Raw genomic sequence first — 25,377 nt, 5'->3', positions numbered from 1 at the left:
GGTTATGTGATAGCATAGGCAGGTGACAGGCCTCCTTTATGGAGACATCTATATTAGATCCCCAATGTCTTCCCTGACCTTCACTTCAGCTAATGCAGCACCAATAATGCTTGATTAGCTACATCCCCAGCTACAGTACACAAGGAATGATATTTGTGAACCAAAAAGTGATGTAATGCACATCTCCTTAGGTTTCATCTGTTGCTGATTAAACCTGGGGACAGGTTTGAAAATATATGGTCTAAAATCATGCTTTAATACATCATAGATTAAATTAGTGTGGGAAAGCTACTGATTATTTGTTTCTTGCACAGGTGCGACATCCAGCAAACATAACCATAACTGGTCTGCAATTTGAGCAACTTTTTTTAGCCTAAACAGTTTATAAAAGCAAATATCTTAGCAGCATATTTAAAGAGCAGTGAAAATGACATTTACTAAACGTTTATTAACTGTTTAGTGAAAGTCATGTTCCCAGCTTTATAAATATGGCCCTTTAGGTCAGATAAGGTAGAAAAGTTAGAACTTTTTTTTTTTATAATTTTTTATGGTCTGCAAATTGCAATCAATGTGACATAAGAACAAGAATTAGAGTCTGTGCATGCAGAGCTTAAATGCTGCTTCTACAGGAATTTTGTGTTTTTTTTCTCCTGTCCACAGAAGCAGCTCAATGTTATCCTATGTGCCCATGCACATTAGAGCGCTTTTATTGACATATAGTATCTCACAAGAGTGAGTACACCACTCACATTTTTGTAAATATTTTATTATATTTTTTCATGTGACAACTTGGAAAACAGTGTATATTTGCTGTCCCCTAAAAATAACTCAACACACAGCCATTAATGCCTAAACCGCTGGCAATAAACGTGAGTACACCCCTAAGTGAAAATGTCCAAATTGGGCAGAAATAGCCATTTTCCCTCCCCGGTGTCATGTGACTCGTTAGTGTTACAAGGTCTCTGGTGTGAATGGGGAGCAGGTGTGTTAAATTTGGCGTTATCGCTCTCACTCTAATACTGGTCACTGAAAGTTCATCATGGCACCTCATGGCAGAGAACACTCTGCGGACCTGAAAAAAAGAATGGTTGCTCTACATAAAGATGGCCTAGGCTAGAAGAAGATTGCCAAGACCCTGAAACTGAGCTGCAGCACGGTGGCCAAGGCCATACAGCAGTTTAACAGGACAGGTTCCACTCAGAACAGGCCTCGCCATGGTTGACCAAAGAAGTTGACTGCACGTGCTCAGCGTCATATCCAAAGGTTGTCATATCCAAAAGGGAAGTCAGCCTGTCAGTGCTCACACCAAACACTGCATCAAATTGGTCTGCATGGCTGTCATCCCAGAAGGAAGCCTCTTCTAAAGATGATGTACAAAAAAGCCCACCATTAATTTGCTGAAGACAAGCAGACTAAGGACAAGGATTACTGGAGCCATGTCCTGTGGTTTGATGAGACCAAGATAAACTTGTTTGGTTCAGATGTTGTCAAGCGTGTGTGGCGGTAACCAGGTGAGGAGTACAAAGACAAGTGTGTTTTGCCTACAGTCAAGAATGGTGGTGGGAGTGTCATGGTCTGGGGCTGCAGAGTGCTGCCGACACTGGGGAGCTACAGTTCATTGAGGGAACCACGAATGCCACATTTACTGTGACATACTGAAGCAGAGCATGGTCACCTCCCTTCGGAGACTGGGCCGCAGGGCAGTATTCCAACATAACGACCCCAAACACACCTCCAAGACAGCCACTGCCTTGCTAAGAAAGCTGAGGGTAAAGGTTATGGACTGGCCAAGCATGTCTCCAGACCTAAACCCCATTGAGCATCTGTGGGGCATCCCAAAATGGAAGGTGGAGGAGCACAAGGTCTCTAACATCCACCAGCTCCGTGATGTCGTCATGGAGGAGTGGAAGAGGACTCCAGTGGCAACCTGTGAAGCTCTGGTGAACTTCATGCCCAAGAGGGTTAAGCAGGGCTGGAAAATAATGGTGGCCACACAAAATATTGACACTTTGGGCCCAATCTGGACATTTTCACTTAGGGGTCACTTTTGTTGCCAGCCATTTAGACATTAATGGCTGTGTGTTGAATTATTTTGAGGGGACAGCAAATTTACACTGTTATACAAGCTGTACGCTCACTACATTGTAGCAAAGTCTCATTTCTTCAGCGTTGTCACATGAAAATATATAATAAAATGCTTACAAAAATGTGAGGGGTGTACTTACTTTTGTGAGATAATGTATTTCACAAGGAGAGTTTAGAGGCAGACAAAAAAAAAAAACCAACACATCACAACAGTGCCTTTATGAGAGGAGTTTTCAGACAGAAAAATTGCTAAGTATAATGGAGTAAACATCTGAGCTAACCTATACAAGAACGGGGTGCTGCAGCTCGCAACTAGCCTAAATAGTGAATTAAAAATGTATGGATAAATAAAAAACAAGCGCGCATCCACTACTATTCAGTTAAGAAAAGTGAGTAGGTGAAACATTTAGAAAGTAATACCAAAAAAGTGTTACAAGTGTTTTATCTCAAAAAAAGGACATTCATATAAAAATGCCAATAAACAAGAAGATACATATAAAAAACAATTTGTGAACTGATCAATATAAAAAAGTGATCAAAGAAACTATTGCATATGCTCAAAAAAAGTGTAATGAGCGTGATATGAGACACCGTACATCTTCCAATATTCTGAAGTCAGGAAATAATATCAATACCGCTTACCAGATTCATAGGATCTCAAATTTTAGAGATCAAAGACACCTGTGCACAAGCCTGCCAGCGGAAATACGATCCAAAAACAGCCGCGGCTCAAGCCAGCTGACTTCAAAGGGCTTGTGCTCCACCCAACGCGTTTCCCCACACAAGGCATCGAGCCTCCGTTCCCAGTCGATGCCTTGTATGGGGAAATGCGTCAGCTGGAGCACTAGCCCTTGACGTCATCACGCTAACTCAGCTGGCTTGAGCCGCGGCTGTTTTTGAAATCTTCTTACCGTGTTCTTGGATGTAAGCGTTGCTACATTTTTTTTTAAAAAATCACTTTTTTTTACTACACCATGAAGTCCTTTCTTCTATCCTCTAATTAATGAGACCATCCAGGACTATTTGAAAATATAAGAGGATTCTCGTCTGGAAGCCTTCTCTCTAAAATTGGATATATCACTGCAACAGGAGGAGTATTTTTTTCCCCTGAAAAGAACCACAGGAGAATCTTATTCCTGCCAGCAGGCTTGTGCACAGGCGTCTTTGATCCCTATAATTTGAGATCCTACAAATCTGGAAAGCAGCATTGATGATATTATTTCCTGACTTCAAAATACACGGTGTCTCATATCGCGGTCATTACACTTATGTGGACTATTTTTTTGAGCCTATGCAATAGTTTCTTTAAAAAAATGCTAAACATGAATGCTCGTAATGCAGTAATTAGGAGCGTTTGGCGTTTTCAAGTGTACATTAATTATAGTACAAAATGAGCAGAGGAATGTTTGGAAAACACTTAAAAGTAAGTGCCCATAACTCTCCTAAACTCTTGTGCAATAAAAGCTACTATGAGCATTTTTTACGCCACTTTCTCTGGCAGAGGTTCTGGCATTTTGTTCTGCTCCACAAGGTCACCAAGTCAGGGAGGCAGAGAAAAATATAAAAAGATTCCCCAGTCTACTAAACTTTGTAGATTTTCTGTCACCTCCCATTCCCCTGACTTGTAGTCGGTGGGACAGGAATGAAGCGGAAATTTACCCAAAAAAGGGACATACAATCAAACCTAAATAAGGTTCGAAACCTTCTCTCCACCGAAATAAAGTTAAAAAAAAAAAAAAAAGAGCTTTGGCTCTAGTTGGGCTTGTATTTTGTACAGTTATATTAGTATGTAATTGGAATCACTTTTGTTTTACAAGGACACAGGGTGTTTTAAATTTGAACATGCTTTGTGCTTTGCCCTGCCCAAGCCAAGGGTCTGTTCAGATATATGCGATATGCGGTGTGGGACACCGCATGTGATTTGGATAGATATTGCACCGCATTCCTATTCAAATCATATGCGATCTTTGTGCAGTGCGAGCCCATTCATTGTGTGGCTCAAATTGCACCGCATTTACAGAAAAAAAAAAAGAATTAGAATTAGAATTAGGGTGCACCCCCCCCACACACACACACACTGGAATCGGATTGCATGAGTGATCACACCTATGTGATCCAATTCTGTCATTCACACTGCGTTCTGCGAATCGTTTTGGGGTGCTTCTTAACTTACTACTGACGCGCTGCGGTTTTAGGTGTCATTCAAAAGAATGGCATCTCAAATGCGAGTCCCGCGATTTGTCATTCACACATCAGCGCTTTCAAATCGCGGGCAGAATCGCAGCAAATCTGCCCGCGATTCAAAACGCTGAGGTGTGAATGCAGCCTTAAACATTTGTTAGATGAATGTTACAAACATTTGTGCGGGTGGATAATTTTCCCTATATTTTTTGTAATAGAATAATTACTATAATCGTCAGCTCCATCTAGTGGCCCAAAAGAGGTAAAGTTTTCTGAAATAACTCAGTGAGAAAACATACCACATCAGAGGTAGCTGACAAGCAAAGGAATTAATCTACTACAGAAAATAAAGGTAAAATTCATCCAGCCTGCCCAAATATGTGCAACATTCAGCCAATGATTATCTGATATATAGACCGCCAAGTCTCAGATTCTTCAGCCATTGTAGCTCTACAACAGATCAAAGATCAGAGTCACTGGTGGCAACACTGGTATTATTACTTTCTCTTACATGGTTGCTTTTTAAAATGATTTTGTTTTACTGACAGAGTTGTTTATCATGACATATTAAAATAAATTAATTTATAACCTACTTCCAATATTTCTTTTAAGGGATTTTCAATCTACCGCCGGGAGTTTCAAACATGTCTGTGTACGAACAAAAAAACAGGGTTGTTCCCAGCTTACACAAGTCAGGTTAAACACATGCACCACAAGATGAAAGATGAATACTGAGAATGCTTGACTAGTAGCAGTTTGTTATACATGTGTGATATGCAATGGTCAGCTAGCAAATACTATTATTTAAAATGTGTAGATTCAGAATGGTCCAAACCAGTGTTGGCTTGCAGTAACACATTCTTCCTTTTTTCCTTCTGCACTTGACCAACTTCAGTGTTTCTCTAGTGACGTTTGAGGAGGAATTACTCTACAATACCCCAAGAGGGCAGTAAAGGCTTGTTTCAAAGCCCAACTCAAGGAAATAAAAAATCCACTTTTGCAGTGCCACTTACACCTAGTGGTATGGGGAGCACGTGGGCCAAAGAGAAATACTGAGCTTAGAGTGCCATGACATCAAGGGTTTGCTATACCTAGTGAGAGCACTTGTAGGCAGGAGGAGGCGCATAGCTGACCCTACTTGGCTGCTATCAGTAGAAGATGTGGACAATGGTAGCTCAGTGTGACTGGAAGGCCAGGAAAGTGGTTTGACATGTAAGCGGGAGATTTGAAACAGAGCGCACAAACGTAGACCCTACCTGGCTGCTTGCCATGTTGCTGCCTGAGCCTTTCTATTCTTTATATCAAATTTTGATATTTTCTTTGTTTTGCAATTGAATTTATGCTGTATTACGTTAAATTTATAGACTTTTTAGTATCATTATATAGCAGATGTTATACTATCACAGTGTATTCATGCCACAAGGGAATTGTTTAATCATTTGATGTTTATTACTATGTGGATTATTGTGCACACTTAGCACTTTATTGTTCACTTCAGCAATTTGAATATTTGGAGCGCAACACCATATATTGATTTTTTTTCACATACTTCTTGGGTGGGGTTTGACCCGTCAGTGTTTTTGCTGCAACCAAATTTTACTTTCTTTTTAACTTTTTTTAAGTTTAAAACCTAAGTAGCGCAGGAATACCTATTGTTTTATATTCTTGACCTGGAAACCATTAGTAGAGCACCAGGTATTACATTTCTTCCATACCTTCATGTAGATAGCTCACGTCACTTCTTTCCTACTAGAGAGTAGGAAAGAACAGAGAGATCATTCCCTCTGTACTGAGCCCTAACTGTCAACACAGGGTTCTGGGCTGTGATTTGACACAGCCGATCAGCAGATCCCAGCCATGAATCATTGGCAGGGACTTGCTGACAGACTCCCGCTGTGCACAATCATAGCAGGTGTCCGCAGGGGGGGCGCGCCTGTGCGTGCCCTAAACCCGGAAGCAGGCAGGGACGTAACAGTACATTGCTTTGCGCCTGCATGTTCGCGGTACATTGGGGGTGGGCATTCCTTAAGTGGTTAAGGGAGGCTCTGTCAAACAGAGTGATATCATTTTGTGCATGGAAAAGTGTAAGTAATTAATTAAACATTTAATATTTTTTGATAAGTGATCCTTTTTCCAGAAGTTTATGTGTATCTGTGAGACTGTCGCTTGTGACTCGGTAAATAGGAGAACTTTGTGGGTACAAGGTCTGTGGCATAGCAATGCAGTGTATACAGCAACTAGGCTCAGGTTTGGTTTATTAATTCCCCTTTAAGCCACTTTCACAATTAGCAGCAACCTGATAACCACCACTATTTGCCACAGCGCTCTGTGCAATCCACAGAACTTGTTTTTCTGTTCCTTTCCAGGGTTCCCCAGGTCTTTTATAAACCTAGTCATGATCACATTTTGTCTCATTAATTTGACTTTTTCCATTACAGGCAGTCCCTGAGTTACGAACACCCGAGTTATGAACAACTCCTACTTACGAACGGCCTCAAATGCCGGCCACTTGTGCTCCACGCTGGTCTTGGATACCTCCGGACACATCCCATACTGCAGTACTACATGTACTGCATGGCCAGAAGAGCCCCAGATAACATAACAAGCGCCCGGAACATCACACATCCATGCACAGGTGGACGTTACATCAACGAATGCAGTGTTCCGACCGGAAGTTACACTTACGAACAACTTCGACTTACGAACAAACCTACAGTCCCTATTGTGTTCGTAACTCGGGGATTTCCAGTATAAAGCAAGTCCAATTACCTGGTATGGGTATTGTTAAAGCCTACGTTTATATAAAATGTAAAAAACAAACAAAAAAAAAAGAAAATCAGCATAAGGGACATTACTTAGTATAAACAAGATGTGTTCCTTGTGCTGCTGACTCTTGCTCCAGTTGAAAGCTTCCCCCTAGGATACCTCCCTACCCCCACCACCAAAATCTTCTGGAGGGTTAATAGAGCCAAGGGACCTGTCACATGCACTCATCAAGGGTGCTGACAGTGCCCACCCCTCCATTCATAGAAGCTGTACTAAAGCTTCCATAAGTAAACAACAATAATTTGAGGTGGTGAAGTTCCACCTCTGCCCATCTGCTCCCACCAATTCAAGGTGGCTTCCAGTAATTAATTAGCATTTGTTTGATGTTATGGAGAATGCAGCAGGAGGAGTGACATTTAGTGGCAGAGCACAAAACGCAGGTGGGTAAGTCCACTTGGCGTCCCCTCAAACTACAAAAACATTGGTCTGGGGTGGAGTGATTTAATCATTCTCAACAAAGAATCTACCAGCAATTTCACCCAACAAAGTAGAGTGAATGCTTGGAATAACCGTCACAATGTAGCTGTAATGGTGAAATGTCTTAACCACAGAAAATTAGGTTTAGAAAATTCAGTATTAGTAAATGCTATTCATTCATACCAGATGTATTTAGCTGAAATTTGCACAAGTAGCATTCTGGCTGAACCAGCTTAATTTCCTGTTGTATTAAACAGGGTCTTTCACAAAGAGTCTAATGTACCTGTACACACGGTCGGATTATGTTGTAGGAAATTACAATCGTGTGTGGGCTCCATTGGACTTTTTCCATCGGAATTTCCGACACACAAAGTTTGAGAGCAGGCTAAAAAATTTTCCGACAACAAAATCCGATCCTTTAAATTCCAAATCGTGTGTAGACAAATCCGACGCACAAAGTTCCACGTATGCTCAGAATAAATTAAGAGAGGAAAGCCATTGGCTATAGACCCGACGTACGTGTTTTACATCACTGCGTTTAGAACGAACGACAACTTTGTGCGACCGTGTGTATGCAAGACAAGTTTGAGCCAACATCCGTCGGAAAAAATCTGATGGATTTGAATGTCCGTTCAATGTCCGATCGTGTGTACAGGGCATTACAGTGTATTTTTTTTGTATAAGGGATGTGCATTTGGTGTAGGTGAATAGTCAAATTACACAGCAAGATAGCAGAAGTGTCCTCATCCACTCCCCATCTTACATGACACATGCAGTATATACTCACAAAGTCCACTGGAACCAGTAGTAGCAATCATTGTATGTCTGTACTGTGCCAGGTACAGAGACCATGACAGGTTGTAATTTTCAAACCAGTTACGTCATATAGACTTCGCTAGATCATATCCTTAATTTCCAGCTTGGAAAGTTGAATATTAAGCTACAAGACAAAACAAATTATTAGGTTTAAAAAGGAAATGTACTGCATACGAGTTGTTCCACATACAGTAATTGTTTAATGTAGTATTGTAGTATAAAAAAAAAAAAAAATACAGGTTTTAAAAATGTTTATTTCTTCTCACGGCACATTTCATAGTTACCCTTTTCAGCCAGTAAGTGGAGATTGTGTGTCGGATACAAAAGACTTCACACTTAGGTTGTCATTTTTCTTGTACAACCCCTGGCAAAAATGATGGAATCACCAGTCCCTGAGGATGTTCCTTCAGTTGTTTATTGTTGTAGAAAAAAAGCAGATCACAGACATGGCCAAAAACTAAAGGCATTTCAAATGGCAACTTTCTGGCTTTAAGAAACACTAAAAGAAATCAAGAAAAATAATTGTGGTGGTCAGTAACAGTTAGATTTATAGAACAAGCACAAGTAATAAATTATGGAATCACTCAATTCTGAGGAAAAAATTATGGAATCACCCTGTAAATTTTCATTACAAACACTAACACCTGCATCAGATTAAATCTGCTTGTTAGTATGTAGGTAAAAAGGAGCGATCACACCTTGGAGAGCTGTTGCAACAAGTGGACTGACATGAAGCATGGCTCCAACACCAGAGATGTCAATTGAAAAAAAAGGAGAGAATTATCAAACTCCTTAAAGAGGGTAAATCATCACGCAGTGTTGCACAAGATGTTGGTTGTTCACAGTCGGCTGTGTCTAAAACATGGACCAAATACAAACAACATGGGAAGGTGGTTAAAGGCAAGCATACTGGTAGACCAAGGAAGACATCAAAGCGTCAAGACAGAAATCCAATCATCCACAGTCCACGATTGCCTTTCCTTAGCCCATTGTAACCTCGTTTTTTTGTGTTTAGGTGTTAGAGATGGCTTTCTTTTCGCTTTTCTGTATGTAAATCCCATTTCCTTTAGGCGGTTTCTTACAGTTCAGTCACAGATGTTGACTTCAGTTTCCTCCCATTTGTTCCTCATTTGTTTTGTTGTACATTTTCTGTTTTCAAGGCATATTGCTTTAAGTTTTCTGTCTTGACGAGGATTTACCCTCTTTAAGGAGTTTGATAATCCTCTCCTTTTTTTCAATTGACATCTCTGGTGTTGGAGCCATGCTTCTTGTCAGTCCACTTGTTGCAACAGCTCTCCAAGGTGTGATCACTCCTTTTTAACTACATACTAACAAGCAGATTTAATCTGATGCAGGTGATAGTGTTTGTAATGAAAATTTACAGGGTGATTCCATAATTTTTTCCTCAGAATTGAGTGTTTCCATAATTTATTCCCTGTGCTTGTTCTATAAATCTAACTGTTACTGGCCACCACAATTATTTTTCTTGATTTCTTTTAGTGTTTCTTAAAGCCAGAAAGTTGCCATTTGAAATGCCTTTAGTTTTTGGCCATGTCTGTGATCTGCTTTTTTTCTACAACAATAAACAACTGAAGGAACATCCTCAGGGACTGGTGATTCCATCATTTTTGCCAGGGGTTGTATTAGGAGAGGGCCTCTTCGAAGTCTATGGGTATTGACTGCACTGACAGTCAAGGCGCAAGTTGCAGATTCAGGAAAATATGCATCTGGGTCTTTTAACTCAGGGAGCTATTCTTTTTTGAAAGTAACATTATCTTTTAACCTGCAACAAGGGAACTGACATGCACCTATCAGTGAATAAAAAAAATCAACCCCTGAGTCCATAGTACCACAATTATGTACAGCTGATTAAAGGGCACTAGACAATCCCAGCTGCTGTAAGAGACACTTACAATGACCATACAAGACAAAAAGTACCAGAAAGAAAGGAATTCTGATTAATTCAAAAAAAGTTCAAAGTTCCACTGAAGGATATACTGTGAAATAATCATATATTGAGGCCAAATATTAATAAAACTATAAAAGACAATAAAGTGTGAAATGCTTGTGTCCGAGGAAAAAAAAAAAGTCTTCCTCTTCTTCAGGGCTTAATCAGTCAAAGTTAATAAAATCAGCGGGCTGCTTTTAGTGCTATCAACAGACATTATTCTTCCTTAAGCCTTAACACAGGTCACTAAGTGCATTCTGTTGTAATTTTATAAACATCGACTGCTCAAGTCCCAAAGAAGGGGGAGGTTTTTCCCCAAAAAACGCTTTAGCTGTTTAATCGAAATCCCCGGGTTCTTAGATTTTGGGGTATTGAGAGGGTCACTAAACACAGGAGGGGGGGCAATTTTATTTGTCAACTTTTAATACCTGCTGGCTTAGATGTCGATTTTGATATTAATCGTTCTATATCTGACTGCTAAATATCTTATTAGATTGTTTATAGTTAACGATGGCTGTGGAGTGACATCACATAATTTATTAAATTATATATATATATATATATATATATATATATATATATATATATATTTTATTTGTTTAATTTATTGTTTTTGTTTTATATTGTTGTTTCATTTTATGATGACATAATTTGATTAAAGTCCCTGTTACTTGTGGCATGGAGAAATTTCCATAGCTTATATACAGTGGATATAAAAAGTCCACATACCCCTGTTAAAATGTCAGGTTTCTGTTATGTAAAAGAAAAAAAAATGACAAAGATAAATATTTCAGTTTCAGTGTTTTCCACCTTCAATGTGACCTATAAACTGTACAACTCAGTTGAAAAATAAACTAAAATATTTTATGGGGGGGTAAAAATAAAAAAATGAATTATAACTGGGGATGTAGCTGTGTTCAGAATTAAGCAATTACATTAAAAAATCATGTTAAATTAGGAGTCACCCGCCATAATTTAAAGTGCCTCTGATTAACCCAAAATAAAGTTCAACTGTTCTAGTAAGTCTTTCCTGACATCTTAGTCACATCCTACAGCAAAAGCCATGGTCTGCAGAGAGCTTCCAAAACAGAGGGATCTCATTGTTAAAAGGTATCAGTCAGAAGGGTACAAAAGAATTTCCAAGGCATTAGATATACCATGGAACACAGTGAAGACAGTCATCATCCTGTGGAGAAAATATGGCACAACAGTGACATTACCAAGAACTGGACGTCCATATAAAATTGATGAAAAGACGAGAAGAAAACGGGTCAGGGAGGCTGCCAAGAGGCCTACAGCAACATTAACCCTTTTGCTGCCAAAGCCGTTTTTGCATTTTTTGCACACATTCAAAAAATTATTTTAGGCCTGAAGATTACACAAAACCCCAAACATTACATATTTTCTGAAAGCAGACACCCTACAGAATAAAATAGTGGTAGTTCCAATTTTTTTATGTCACATAATTTTACTGCAAGGGTCTAGGAATTGCAATATTTCAGTAAAAAACACACTAACGTGAATTTTAGTATTTTCATAAACGACCCAAATTTCTCATAAAGTATAAAAAGACAAGGTTGCGTCGAGTAAATAGATACCCAACATGCCAAACCTTGAATTTGTTTTGCGCCCAAGAAATGGTGTCAAACTTCAGTACCCTATATTTTCTATAGGCGACGCTTCAAAGGCCCCTTATAGGTGTCAGTTTAGTGTTACGGAGGAGGTCTGGTGCTAGAATTATTGCTCTCAATCCAGCGTACGCGGTGATATGTAACATGTGTATCGTAATCAACGTTTTCACGGGTAGGCGCCACTGATGCATGCGTTTACATTCATGCGTGTGTAAATGTGGGGGTGGGGGGGGCCTAAAAAAAATTTTTTTTGGGGGGGGGGGGCGGATTTTATATGCTTGGGTGTAACTTTTTTTTTTTTTTAACTTAACAGTCCCCTATGTGATGATTTTTTTTGGTGACAGGTTCTCATTATTGAGATATGCAGGGTCTCCTCTGCATTCCACTGAATTTTTTGCAATGCAGATCGCATTGCAAAACATCCTACAGCGGCAAATCAAGCCGGGGACACCGAGAACGTGACCCGGAAGTGACGTCAGAAATGACGCTTTCTGGGTCACTGCAAGAACAGGAGGAGAGCAGACGTGTATACGCTCTTCTCCTACCCCTCTACCCGCCATGGGTGTCCCAGGCCCGCCGATGGGCAAGCGGAGCCCGATAAGCATGGTGGAAGCGGGGGGGGGGGGTGTGGGAGAGCGATCGACCGTCAAAGGCATCTGCCTGTCAGTTTCACACACAATTCCGGTGGCTGCAGCCACGGAATTGTGTGCAACACCCCCTGCCATTAGGTCCGTACGACGTACGGACCTGGCAGCAAAAGGGTTAAACTAGCTGCAGGAATATCTGGCAAGTACTGGCTGTGTGGTACATGTGACAACAATCTCCCATATTCTTCATATGTCTGGCCTATGGGGTAGAGTGGCAAGACGGAAGCTCTTTTTTACAAAGAAAAACAAAATTTTGCAAAAACACATCTGAAGTCTCCTAAAATCATGTGGGAAAATGTGTTTTGGTCTGATGAAACCAAGGGTGAACTTTTTGGCCATAATTCCAAAGGATACGTTTGGTGCAAAAACAACACTGCACATCACCAAAAGAACACCATACCCACAGTGAAGCATGGTGGTGGCCGCATCATGCTTTGGGGCTGTTTTTCTTCAGCTGGAACAGGGGCCTTAGTCAAGGTAGAGGGAATTATGAACAGTTCCGAATACCAGTCAATATTGGCACAAAACCTTCAGGCTTCTGCTAGAAAGCCGAACATGAAGAGGAACTTCATCTTTCAGCATGACAACGACCCAAAGCATACATCCAAATTAACTCTTCACCAGAAGAATATTGCCAAGTCAAGATATGCCATGCTGATAGACTCATACCCAAAAATGAGTGCTGTAAAAAAAAAAATCAAAAGGTGCTTCAACAAAAGTATTAGTTTAAGGGTGTGCACACTTATGCCACCATATTATTTTAGTATTTTATTTTTACTTCCCCCCACCTAAAAAAAAAAAAAAGCTGCATGGTCACGTTGCCAGAAAGAAGCCTTTACTGTACAAGTGCCACAAAAAAGCCTGGTTACAATATGCCCAACACCACCTTGACATGCCTCATTGGCTTTTTTGTGGCATTGGTGCAGTAAAGGCTTCCTTCTGGCAGCTCAACCAGGCAGCTCTTTTTTGTTCAAGTATCATTGAATTGTGCTCCTTAAAGACAACCACACCATCTTTTTGGAGAGCAGCCTGTATTTCTCCTGAGGTTACATGTGGGTTTTTCTTTGTATCCTGAGCAATTCTTCCGCCAGTTGTGGCTGCAATCTTTCTTGGGCTACCTGACCTTGGCTTGGTATCAGAATTTTACACTTCTTAATAAGGGATTAAACAGTACTGACTGGCATATTCAAGGCGTTGGGTATCTTTTTATATCCTTTTCCATCTTTATAAAGTTCCATTACTTTGTTACGCAGGTCTTTAGACTGTTCTTTTCTACCGCCTCATGACTCAGTGTCTAGCCTGCTTAGGGCATCCACGTGAGAGCTAACAAACAAGTTAGGGATTGTAGGTTTGTTCTTAAAGTGGAGTTCCACCCAAAAATGGAACTTCCACTTTTTGGATTCCCCCTCCAGTGTCACATTTGGCACCTTTCAGGAGGGAGGAGGGAGCAGATACCTGTCTAATACAGGTATTTGCTCCCACTTCCTGACATAGATCACCGTGGAAGTGATCTATGCCACTTCCGGCGCCTACACTGTCCTCTCCCGCTGTATTGTGGGAGACACAGAACACAGCAGGGACCAGAGAGGATGCGCAGCACGACTCGCGCATGCGCAGTAGGGAACCGGGAAGTGAAGCCGCACGGCTTCACTTCCTTATTCCCTTACTGAGGATGGCAGCGGCAGCAGCCGAGAGCCGACGGACAGATCGGCTTCAGCTGCCGACATCGCGGGCTCCCTGGACAGGTAAGTTTCCATATATTAAAAGTCAGCAGCTGCAGTATTTGTAGCTGCTGGCTTTTAATATTTTTATTTGGCGGACCTCCGCTTTAAGTTGAATCTGTTTGTAAGTTGGAAAAGGTACATTTTTAAAGTGTAGTGCCAACCAAAAAAACTATTTTTAAGCTTTTTGGATAGCATAGGGAAGGGTTAACACCCCTGTAACATTTGTTTTGCTGTGTGTGCCCCTGTTCAGAAGATTTCACCTCACTTTCTGTCCCAATGACAATTGGATTTTGAAAATTTTGGGTTGTTGTGGAAACAAGCCTTGGTGATAAAGCATCCGTGGAGGTACCTTTTCCCCATAATAGCTCTTACAGGAGAGAATTTCCCTTCCTAGGGGTAGATTTCCACTCACTTCCTGTTGTCTCCCTCCATTTGTAAGTAGGAGACGTTTGTAAGTTGGATGTTTGTAACTAGGGGACCCCCTGTATATATTTATTTCCGATGCCTATTGATTCCATAGGAGTATTGTCCTGACAAGTCTTATGCTTTGGATATATATTATTACGTTGTATGTGGACACTCCCTGGGGACTCCTGGTAGAGTGGAGACCCATCCTGATACTGTACCATTTGATGTGGCTCTCCAATACCATAGCTACTGGCCTACACTATTTAAAATGGGTGCCTGACGTAATTTCCATATCTGCTGACGAAGTCCCTCCCCCTTGGGACGCAACGCGTATGGATAGAAGGGAATCATGTGATGTCACCCGTGGCCATTGCTGATCCACTTTACACACGCTTGTATACATGGCACTGGGTTATATTGCCTTATTTGTACGTTTTATTCCTTTTTATCAACAGAGCCTGTACTTGCAGAGAGTACTATATATCTTTTTATGTGCATGTCCATTGTGGCACCGGAGATATTGTCCATATCAATTGGAGGAGTTTGGAGCGCAGAGAGAGTGTGATCTGTTCCTGTCAGCTCAGCCTGGTGTTGTCTTCCTTATATACCCCGATAGGGGAATGCGTTTGAGACCCTATTTCTCCAGAGAGGTGAGCTGCTAGTGTCTCAAGTGGTGGAGGTTTTTTAAACGGACTCACCTGCACGATTGTTCATTACAGCACTATTTTGCACACTTTATTATTGATGCTTGTGTTTTGACAAATCAACTTTATTTGCATACGTTTCTGTCATATGAACTCAATTTGCACATATAAACATATAGTGCAGCTCTAAAATATATATGTTGGTTTCATCAGACCAAAACACATTTTCCCACATGATTTTAGGAGACTACCTGGAGGCACTAACGGTGCATTCGTGGGTCTTGTATTGAAGTGGTATTGCAGTGTCTTGCCGAATTGTCCACCAATACATCCGTTTGTGTTGGTTCAGTACAAGACCCGCGAGTGCCTTTTCCACCAGACCATACATATATACACACACACACACACACACACACACACACAAACAGTATAAGCAAACCTAGATACAAACACGTGGTAAAAAGTAACTATAACTCATGAGAATTGTTGACATTTTCAGCATGTTTGAAGAGGTAAATATTAGTTGCTCATTCAAACAGTGCCTACAGATAGAGGTGATATACCTGAACAAATGATCCATAAAACAGACTTGGTGTATTAATTCTCATAAACTACATTACTGAAAATGCAGATGCAACCCCTACTTTTTGTTTCCAAATAACAATTTTTATTAATTTTTACCAAGAAAACAAAGACTAAAAGATATTTAAAAGTGTAAGAGCAATATTCACTGAAAGCGTTTTTTTCTTTTAAACAGAAAAAACATGGCCATAACTACCACGAATAGCACAGTTTCAAATAAAGCAGTATTACTGGTGGAACATTATAGTGCTGAATAGCAACAGAGAAAAACCAATAGGACTTCAAATAAATCATAAAAAAACTGAGGGAAAGGAAGAAAGAAAAGGAGTAAGGAGTCATCATAAATCCCTACTTTTACTATCACTTCAAATACATGAAAAATAGAATCTGCTGTTCCAGATTAAGTGGCAATAATTAGAACAGGCCTTGACAAATCTGCTTTAAATTCAGGAGACAGCTAAAAATGTTTTTTTTTTTTTTTAACCTTTACCTACTGGTTACTTTCACCCAATTCCTGCCCAGGCCTACTTTCAGCTTTTAGTGCTGTTACACTTTGAATGACAATTGCACAGATATGCAGCACTGTACCAAAATGAAATTTTTATCATTTTTTTGAAAACAGATAGAGCTTTCTTCTGGTGGTATTTAATTGCTACTGGGTTTTTTTATTTTTTGCTAAATACATGAAAAAGAGAACATTTTGAAGAAAAAAATGTTTTCTTCATTTCTGTGGCAGCATTGATGGGGCACTGATGCCACACCAACTGGCCAGGAGGTAAGCGGGCCCTAGGACTGCCCAGACCTGACTCAAAGCCGTAGTCGGAGTCCATCCAGGGGGGAACTCCTACGAGGTGGTGTGTGCTCTCTGGGCCATTGCTGAGCCCGTTCAGAGCTGGGAGTCTCCCCGGACAGCTTGATCAAGACCAGACCCACACACAGCAGGAGGGAGGAGAGAGCAGCACAGGGAACACTTCCTGCCAGGGGCTCCGCTCAGCCCATCAGCTCTGCTCCTCCCCTGACCCGCCCCTCCTACTACCCTATAGCCCCGTGTCTGCCCTAACCCGGCCTTCACAGTCCCGCCCCTCCCCACCGCCAGCATCAGAGTACACACATGACACCGGCTGCGCCCCCCCACCCCTGCTAGCCACTGGGACTGACAACAGCCCAGGTGCAAGGCCACATTTTTGTCAGAAACCATGAAATCAGACTGAGACAGAAGTATAGTTAAATTGCACTTGTTTAACCACTTGCCGCCCGCCCTATTACAAAATGACGGCAGCAAAGTGGTTTGATATTCCTGACTGGACATCATATGACGTGATCAGGATATCGGGCACGCATTGCGGCGATTGTTGTTGCAGGGTGTCAGTCTGACACCCTGCAACACCGATCTAGGTAAAAAGTCTCCGACGGAGACTCTTTACATCGTGATCAGCTGTGTCCAATCACGGCTGATCATGATGTAAATAGGAAGAGCCGGTGATCGGCTTTTCCTCACTCGCGCTGACAGACGCGAGTAGAGGAGAGCTGATCGGCTGCTCTCCTGAGAGGGGGGTCTGTGCTGATTGTTTATCAGCACAGCCCCCCCTCGGATCCTACCCAGGACCACCAGGGAAACCGCCCAGGACCACCAGGATGGCCACCACACTGGACCACCAGGTATGCCCCCTAGACCCCCAGAGAAATACCAATTTGTGCCCAGGCAGCTGCCAATCTGTGCACAGGCAGCTGCCAATCAGTGCCCACTCCAATGCCTACCACTGCCAGTGCCACCGGGGATGCCTATCAGTGCCGCCTATCAGTGCCACCTATCAATGCCCATCAGTGCTGCATATCAGTGCCACCCATCAGTGCCGCCTACCAGTGCAACATATAAGTGCCCACTAACTGGTGCCACCTGATCGGTGCCGCAGTATCAGTGCCCATCAGTGAAAGAGAAAACTTATTTACAAATTTTTTTAACAGAAACAAAAGCAAAACTTTTATTCTTTTCAAAATTTTCGGCATTTTTTTTTTTTATTTACAAAAAAGTGTAGCACTATAAACCCCAAAAAAACTTAATAAATAAAGCAATATAAAGTGTATAATAAACTGTTATTACAAGCTTATGATGTATCCTTTAGAATACAAAGTAAAACAAAGTGATGTGCTGTGAACTAAAACTATTACTTAAAGTACCACAAAAAAAATTTGATACATTTAAAAAAATGGTTTATAAAGAACAAAGATAAAGTCCAAAAGGAAGCCCAATGAAATTTACACCATTAAGAGTTCTTATCAGAAAAGTCCACAAATGTTGATTGCAGAAGTGGTAAAAAAAAAAAAAAGAGAAGAAAAAAAGTGAAAAAAATCCGCCACCAGGGGTCTATGGAGGCTTACCAAAGGCCGAGGACCGAAGTCCACCCAAACATTACAATAAAAGGGATCAACTGGATCAGGCAGGTAAGTAGAAGTGTAAAAACACCAAAGGTGAGCAGGAGAACTGTTGGTGATTCAGAAGCCGTCACCGAAGGCATCAAGAGGCTTACCAGAACTTATTGACTTGAGATTACATACGTCATACAAGTCAAAAAGGCTTAATGACCAGCAGGTCTAGATGATACGTCTCTTCGAATGTCTTCAATAATTTGCAAATGCAGATGGTAATATGACTCTTATACGATGAGCATTTATATGAAGGATCCACCATTAACCCTCCATGCCCTGCACACACCCTGCATGTCATCTGATCCCGGATCCGTGTTCTGATCGGAAGATCGGGCCATTTTTTTATTTGTTTAGCAAAAAATACAAACCACAGAGGTGATCAAATACCACCAAAAGAAAGCTCTATTTTTGGGAACAAAATGATAAAAATTTAGTTTGGGTACAGTGTAGCATGACTGCGCAATTGTCATTCAAACTGCGACAGCACTGAAAGATGAAAATTGGTCTGGGCAGGAGGGTGTCTAAGTGCCCTGTATTGAAGTGGTTAATAATAAAAGTAAAAAGAACAAACGTAGTCAAAACATAGCCAAAATTCAGTAAACGGAACGGATAGTCAGCCAAGCCAGAAGTCAGGAATCAATGTAGTGGAACAGCAAGCAGGATCTGGAGCCAGAAGGGATGTCAGCAATGCAAGTCAAAACTCAGTCTGTTCTTACCACATGCTGTGCATGCATGGTGGCGTGCCTTAGTGCAATGCAGTGCCACACACATTCACAGCACACCTGCACAGGAGGACATTTATGAGCTTTTTCCAAACCTTCACAAAACATAATCTTCCCGTAGTGGATGAACGTTTGTGAGTGGCTTACAACTTACGATTCAGCAAAACTATGCTCCAACTCTGCGACAAATGAGCAAATGTTGGTCCGCGTTTGCAATTTTGTGGCCAGTATTCTAAACTAGTTTGCAGAAAAATGAACACCCCGATCTGTTGCTAAAGTAAGAAGTAATGTGGACCATGCTGATTTTAGGAATATTGTAGTGACATCTGAGGCATTTATGTGGCAATTCTGCAACACATTCCCATATTTAGACAAAACAGAGGGTGCAAAGGACTGCCTCATATTTATTATACTGAACACAACATTATGTCACTCTTTAATGACCTATACACAGAATGCTGCACATTTTTCAGACACAGTGACAGTGAGTTTTTTGACAAATGTCCCCCACAGTGTAAAAATTATTTCCAAGGCAAGATTGCACAATATATCTTTATCCCCTTGCCCACAATAAAAATAATAATCACAGTACCTTTTCTAGTGACTTGCTACTCCATGTCACTACAAAACACAAGTAATAAAAGCTGCACACAACCTCTTCACCTTCTTTTAGACTTCACACTTGTTCAGCTTCTCTTTCCTGTTTCTCCATATGAGCCAAGCCTCGTTCTGAGATCCAGTCTATGGTCACATGATAATTTCTCAGGTCTCACATTGGTCCTGCTCCAGTTCCCTGTTGCTCTATGAGAGCCAAGCCTCACTCTGAGATCCAATCCAGTGTTGTGTGGTCACTGACCTCACGGATTGTTGTAGATTTAAAGACTGTTAGTAAAGTACTTAAACGAGAACACTTCCTGTAATGTAAAAAAGTATGACTATATACAAAGCACACAGCAGAGACAAGCATGTCAGGATGTTATCATACACCTCTTCACCACACAGTGGATTGAAGTACAAAACACTTAAAGACTAAGTACACCTTTTGAGAAAAAAAAAATGTATGCATATTGATAAAAAATGTATTGCATTTATTTTTTTGCATTGGAGCCTGCAAAGCATTTCAACCATAAAATAGACTGTGGGTGCAATGCTCTGGCTCCTGCAGACTATCCTGCAAGCAACAGGTTCCCACCGAAGTACAGACATTCAAATGACTGTAAAGTCATTTTTTTTTTTTTTTTTTGCATTCATTTTGCACAGAGCAGCCTGAAACCTCCTCTTCTGGGGTCCCCCTACGGCGCTGTTCACTCCTCCTCCGTCCTGTGTCTGCCCCCCATTACAAGTCGCTTAACTAGGGGGTAGACCTGCAAGCTCAATCCTAGGCATCTATTGACACACACACAGCACTGCTCAGCTCCACCCCCTACTCCCATCTCACATGGTTTAATTGACAGCAGCCAGAGTTAAAGCGGTTGTATAGCGCTGGACATTTTTTTGCCTTTTTTTTTCACTGCAAGGAAAATAAATAATGTCTTAGTATGCATCGCATACTACCGCTTTATGTGAAACTTGCCTTAAAATGAAGCTGTACCAGGTAGCTCTGCAATGTCAGCGCTGCAGGGGCTCCAGCTCTGTGACTGGCCGGAGCCGCAATGACGTCATTCCCGCGCATGCATGCAGGAGCTGCCGTTCATGACACAGGGCTCTGAAGGAACGGCATGGGTAGTCATTCCTTCAGAGCGCATGCGCCAGTGATGTCACTGGCTGCATGTAATGTAGATATCTCCTAAACTGTTTAGGAGATATTTACACTAGCCTATATAAGTAAGCTTTATTATAAGCTTACCTATAGGTAAAAGATAGTTAAGGAAGTTTACTTCCTCTTTAATGGCTCCTGTTGCTGCCTCCTTGTTTAGTGAGAAGGGAGAGAGAGGAGAGAGCAGCTGCTCTCGGGCACAGTGCTGGATTGAAATCGGACTCAGGTAAGTATAAAGAGGGGCTGGGAGGGCGCTGACCATGGAAGGTTAGTGCAGAGAATGCATTAAGGTAAAAAAAACCCTATGGCTCCATTCACACCTGGACGTTTCCGGAATCGCAGGCTGAATCAGGAGATTCTGCCTGCGATTCCAGAACCGGCGATTCTGCCCGTGATTCCAGAATCGCGGCAAAACGCCAGATGCATTTGTGATGCCATTACTTCTTAATGGCACCCGATTTTGCCACAGTTGTAGCTCAATAAATCACAGCAAATCACAACGCACAAAGCTTGTCGCTCAAAAAGGAGCAGAAGCTTCAGTGTCGCGCGTTGCAATTTGCCGTGTTTGCAGCGTGATTTAGGTGTCATTAAGAAGTTGCTGCTTCTGGAATCACAGGCAGAATCGCCCGATTCAGCCCATGATTCCAGAATGTGCCGGTATGAATGAAGCCTAAGCCTTTACAACCACTTTAAAGTGTTACTAAACCCAGGACCCTGCATTCACTATATCTGGTCTCCCACAGAACATGGACTTCTATCAGTGTCTGGTTTAGGCTGGGTTCACACTAGAGCGAACTGGATGTGGTTTCCAATTGCATGACAGGAGATTGTGACCGGCTCTCAAAGGAGCCAGTTTAAACATCTACGGAGTGGCTGTGGAGCGAATTGCACAGAGGTCCTGTGAGTCTTTAGCTCTGTTTCAGGTCTGAATTCAGGAAAAAATTTGGGCCTGATTTGTCGCTAAGACAGAGAACAGGGACGCATCGGGCCCCTGCTGTCAACCGCATCCATCTGCAGTGTGAACCCAGCCTAAAGCTTGTAGGAGGAGTTTTCATTCTCCCCTGATTGTCCTATGAGTCTGGACAGTGCTGATTGGCCCTGTACTGATCACATACACCAGGGGTCAGCAACCTTTTTTCACCTAAGGGCCAGATTCAATGTATGTGAATGCATGAAGGGCCACATTCACCTGCTAATAAATGAAGATAATAATCCTAACATACATAGTAATAATAACAGTACAGGTTTACCTTCCTTTAAGGTGCTTTGCTAATACAAAGCCAGTTCACCCTGAGGGAGCATGTGGCTGGGGATTCGGATTTTACTGCCCCCCCCCCCCCTCCTGGCACCCAAGGGTGGCTGACGCCAACCCTGCCAGCCAGCATGGTTTGGAGATGGAGGCTCTGTCCCCAGGGGAGATGGGGTCCCTAACAGGGTCTCCCCCCCCCCATTGCAATGTCCTCTGTCCCCCTTCACATCACTCCCATAGTGTCTTCTGCACCCCTCCCCCCATAGCAAGTTTCCTGTGCCCCCCAAAGCAGTGTCCTCTGTCCCTGCACCTCACCCCCCACTGTAGTGTCCTCTGCCCCCATAGTGTCCTCTGTCCCCATAGTGTCCTCTGTCCTCATAGTAACCTCTGTCCTCTGCCCTCATAGTGTCCTCTGCCGCCATAGTGTCCTCTGTCCCCTGCCCCCATAGTGTCCTCTGCCCCCATAGTGTGCTCTGTCCTCTGCCCCCATAGTGTCCTCTGCACCCCACCCCATGGACACAAAAACACACACTGTGTAGCTAGAACTCTTCTACCTTACTACACTGGTGTAGAGCACAGCGGCGAATCTCAGGGCTGGATAGGGGTGGGAACTGCTGAAGTTAACTTTTTACATCAACAGGCTGGTGATTGGTTGCTAGGATCACCAACAACCAATCACCTGTGGTTTAATGTAAAAAGTTAACCTCAGTGGTTCCCACCCCCATCCAGCCCTGTGATACCAGCCGCTCGCTGCTGTCCAATGAGGAGGACAGTGACGAACACGTCCGCGGGCAGGGTGCCCGTTAGTTAATCATGGACACCGACGGGCCGGACAATTAGCGGTGGCGCGCCGGGTGCAGCCCACGGGTTGCCGTCCTCTGACATACATCCTCCCAAGAAAAAAAAAACACCCTAGAAATACACACCAAACTGAACATTTGCAGAGTACCTCCAAAGGCTCTGTCTTATCAGGAGATGGATTGGATACAGTGAAGAAGGGGAGGATCAGAGAAGACAGGATCAAACAGTCTTTTAATAAAATGCGGAGGATCAACCCCTTAGGTTTCACAGTGAGTATAACAAGCATGCTTTACTGCATAAACAGACTGATTTTACTGTTGTGCTTTGGTGTCACTTTAAGTTACACTTGCTCGAGCACCATTCAGAGGACACTTTGCATTTTCAAGTTTGAATGTGCCTAAGGCTGGGTTCACATTAGTGCGAATTGGATGGGGGTTTCCCCCCATCCAATTTGCATGTCAGGAGCCTGTGACCAGCTCTCAATGGAGCTGGCTCACACATCTCCGGAGCGACTCCGGCACAAATTGCACAGGGGTCCAGTGCATCTTCTGGTCCTTTTCAGGTCCAAGTTCAGCCAAAAATTCGGATGGAAATTGGACCTGAAACGGTGAATAAGGACGCACCGGACCCCTGCTGTGAGCCGCTCCGTGCTTCAGTGTGAACCCAGCCTCAATGTCATTTTCCCAATGACTGTCAGCGGCCCTTTAAAAGGGGCCAAGGGGAGGGCAGCTTCCCAATCGTGTGACTACTGTAAATGGCTCTAACAGCGTGATCTAGAGCCTGTCCCATTAGCTCCTGATGAAAAGCCACAGACAGCTTGGTCAGTGAGCAGTGAACACATTGTTATATGTGCAGCTGATGTTAAAGCCTACATTTCCTGATGCCCCATACTGTATGTGCATTATGTAGCGAGGAAGATGTTAAATACTCGCTGACAGCAATGTCCTGTCCAGTCACAGACAATTGAAACTTAGAGACAATTTTCCTGCGATCCACTGAGCTCCCACATGCCACCTCCTGCAGCATCTAAAGCACTTTGCTTTATCCGGAGAGGTGCTAGTCACTGGTTTCTCCACCTTATTATAACTTTGCACGGGCATCTCCCTCTATGTAGGGGATCTCTGGAACACAAATTTAGTATACTGACACTGTGACACAGAAATTTCCATCAATCCTGATCCTTCAAAACCGCTGGCCAATATCTTTTAAATGTCTTAGTGACGCTATCTTTATTTTTACAATAAGGTATGATACATACTAAAGCCTGATTATCAATCTCCCTTCCGGCGGCTACTCTTTAAAGGCTTTCCTGACACATCTTCAGAATTCAATTACCTTAGGCTTGTGTATTTTTTTCTTTAAGCCTTAGACCTCATACACACTATTAGATTTTATGCAGATTTTTGTCTTCAGATTTACCAAAACCATATAATATAAGGTCAAACCTTAAGAGTTTCAATTTGTATGCGTGGTTTTGGTAGATCTGAAGAAAAAAATCTGAAGAAAATCTAATAGTGTGTATGGAGTCTTAGGCCTTATTAAAAACACTTTCTGAATTAAAGCCATTTCATCAATATATAATATATATAATAAATTGAATCTTGAGGATACAGGTGACAGCTGTCTATTAGCACAAAGCCATTCCCGCCCTCGCCCTCCTGTTAGGCATTTAGAAGAGTGAAGCAGAGATACAGTTGTACTTCCCCAGAGTCACCACAAGATGTCACCACTAAAAGTGCTTGTAGCTTGGGCAGTAATTCAGATACAGTAAAACCTTGGATTGCGAGCATAATTCGTTCCAGAAACATGCTTGTAATCCAAAGCACTTGTATATCAAAGTGAATTTCCCCATAAGAAATAATGGAAACTCAGATGATTCATTCCACAACCACAAAAAAAAAAGTGTCAATAGGGAATGCATAAAGCAAAATCCAGCAGGAGTTACAAAGTATAAAATAGAAGAGAGGCGCTTCTAAGTGTAGTAATATGGTTACAATTAATGATGGTACAACATTTAGCAACTCACATGGTTGACGATTAAAACAATTATATCTAAGTATACAGGTATCCGGGGTAAAGCTGCCCACATAGATCGTTCTCTGCACCGCCACCACCATCTACGTCATCCCTTCCAGGATGTGCTCCACAAACACTTCAAGCCACGCTTTCAGATCGCTCTACTGCAGGGTAGTCTACCCAGTCATGATTGCAGACTGACAACGGTGAGAGCCGATGGTACGGAGGATGGTCTATGTGGATAGCTTTACCTCAGATGCCTGCATACTTAGATGTGCCTGTTTTAATCATCAACCATGTGAGTTGCTAAATGTTGTAGCTTCATTAAATGTAACCATATTGCTACACTTAGAGGCACCTCTCTTCTACTCAGTTGCTACACATATTGCAAGACATCACTCGTTTATCAAGTTAAAATTTATTTTAACATTTTGTTCGTCTTGTTATACACTCACAGACCAAATTACTCGCAATCCAAGGTTTTACTGTAAGTTGTA

General features: G+C 42.1%; 1 protein-coding gene across 1 annotated transcript in view; it reads right to left on the bottom strand.

The window, feature by feature from the left end:
• Positions 1-19,816, bottom strand: part of UBAC2 (UBA domain containing 2) — a 292,792-nt gene extending 272,976 nt beyond the window's left edge. Inside the window, exons 1-2 of the mRNA XM_073614426.1 lie at positions 19,651-19,816; positions 8,297-8,449 (exon numbers count right to left, since the gene is read on the bottom strand). Coding sequence (XP_073470527.1) covers positions 8,297-8,327 — 31 coding nt within the window. The 5' untranslated portion in view covers positions 8,328-8,449; positions 19,651-19,816. The remainder of the gene's footprint in view (positions 1-8,296; positions 8,450-19,650) is intronic.
• Positions 19,817-25,377: the final 5,561 nt, after the last annotated feature.

Source organism: Aquarana catesbeiana, linkage group LG02 (genome assembly GCF_042186555.1).
Source record: "Aquarana catesbeiana isolate 2022-GZ linkage group LG02, ASM4218655v1, whole genome shotgun sequence".
Lineage (NCBI taxonomy): Eukaryota > Metazoa > Chordata > Amphibia > Anura > Ranidae > Aquarana > Aquarana catesbeiana.
This window is presented reverse-complemented; position numbering and strand designations above follow the sequence as displayed.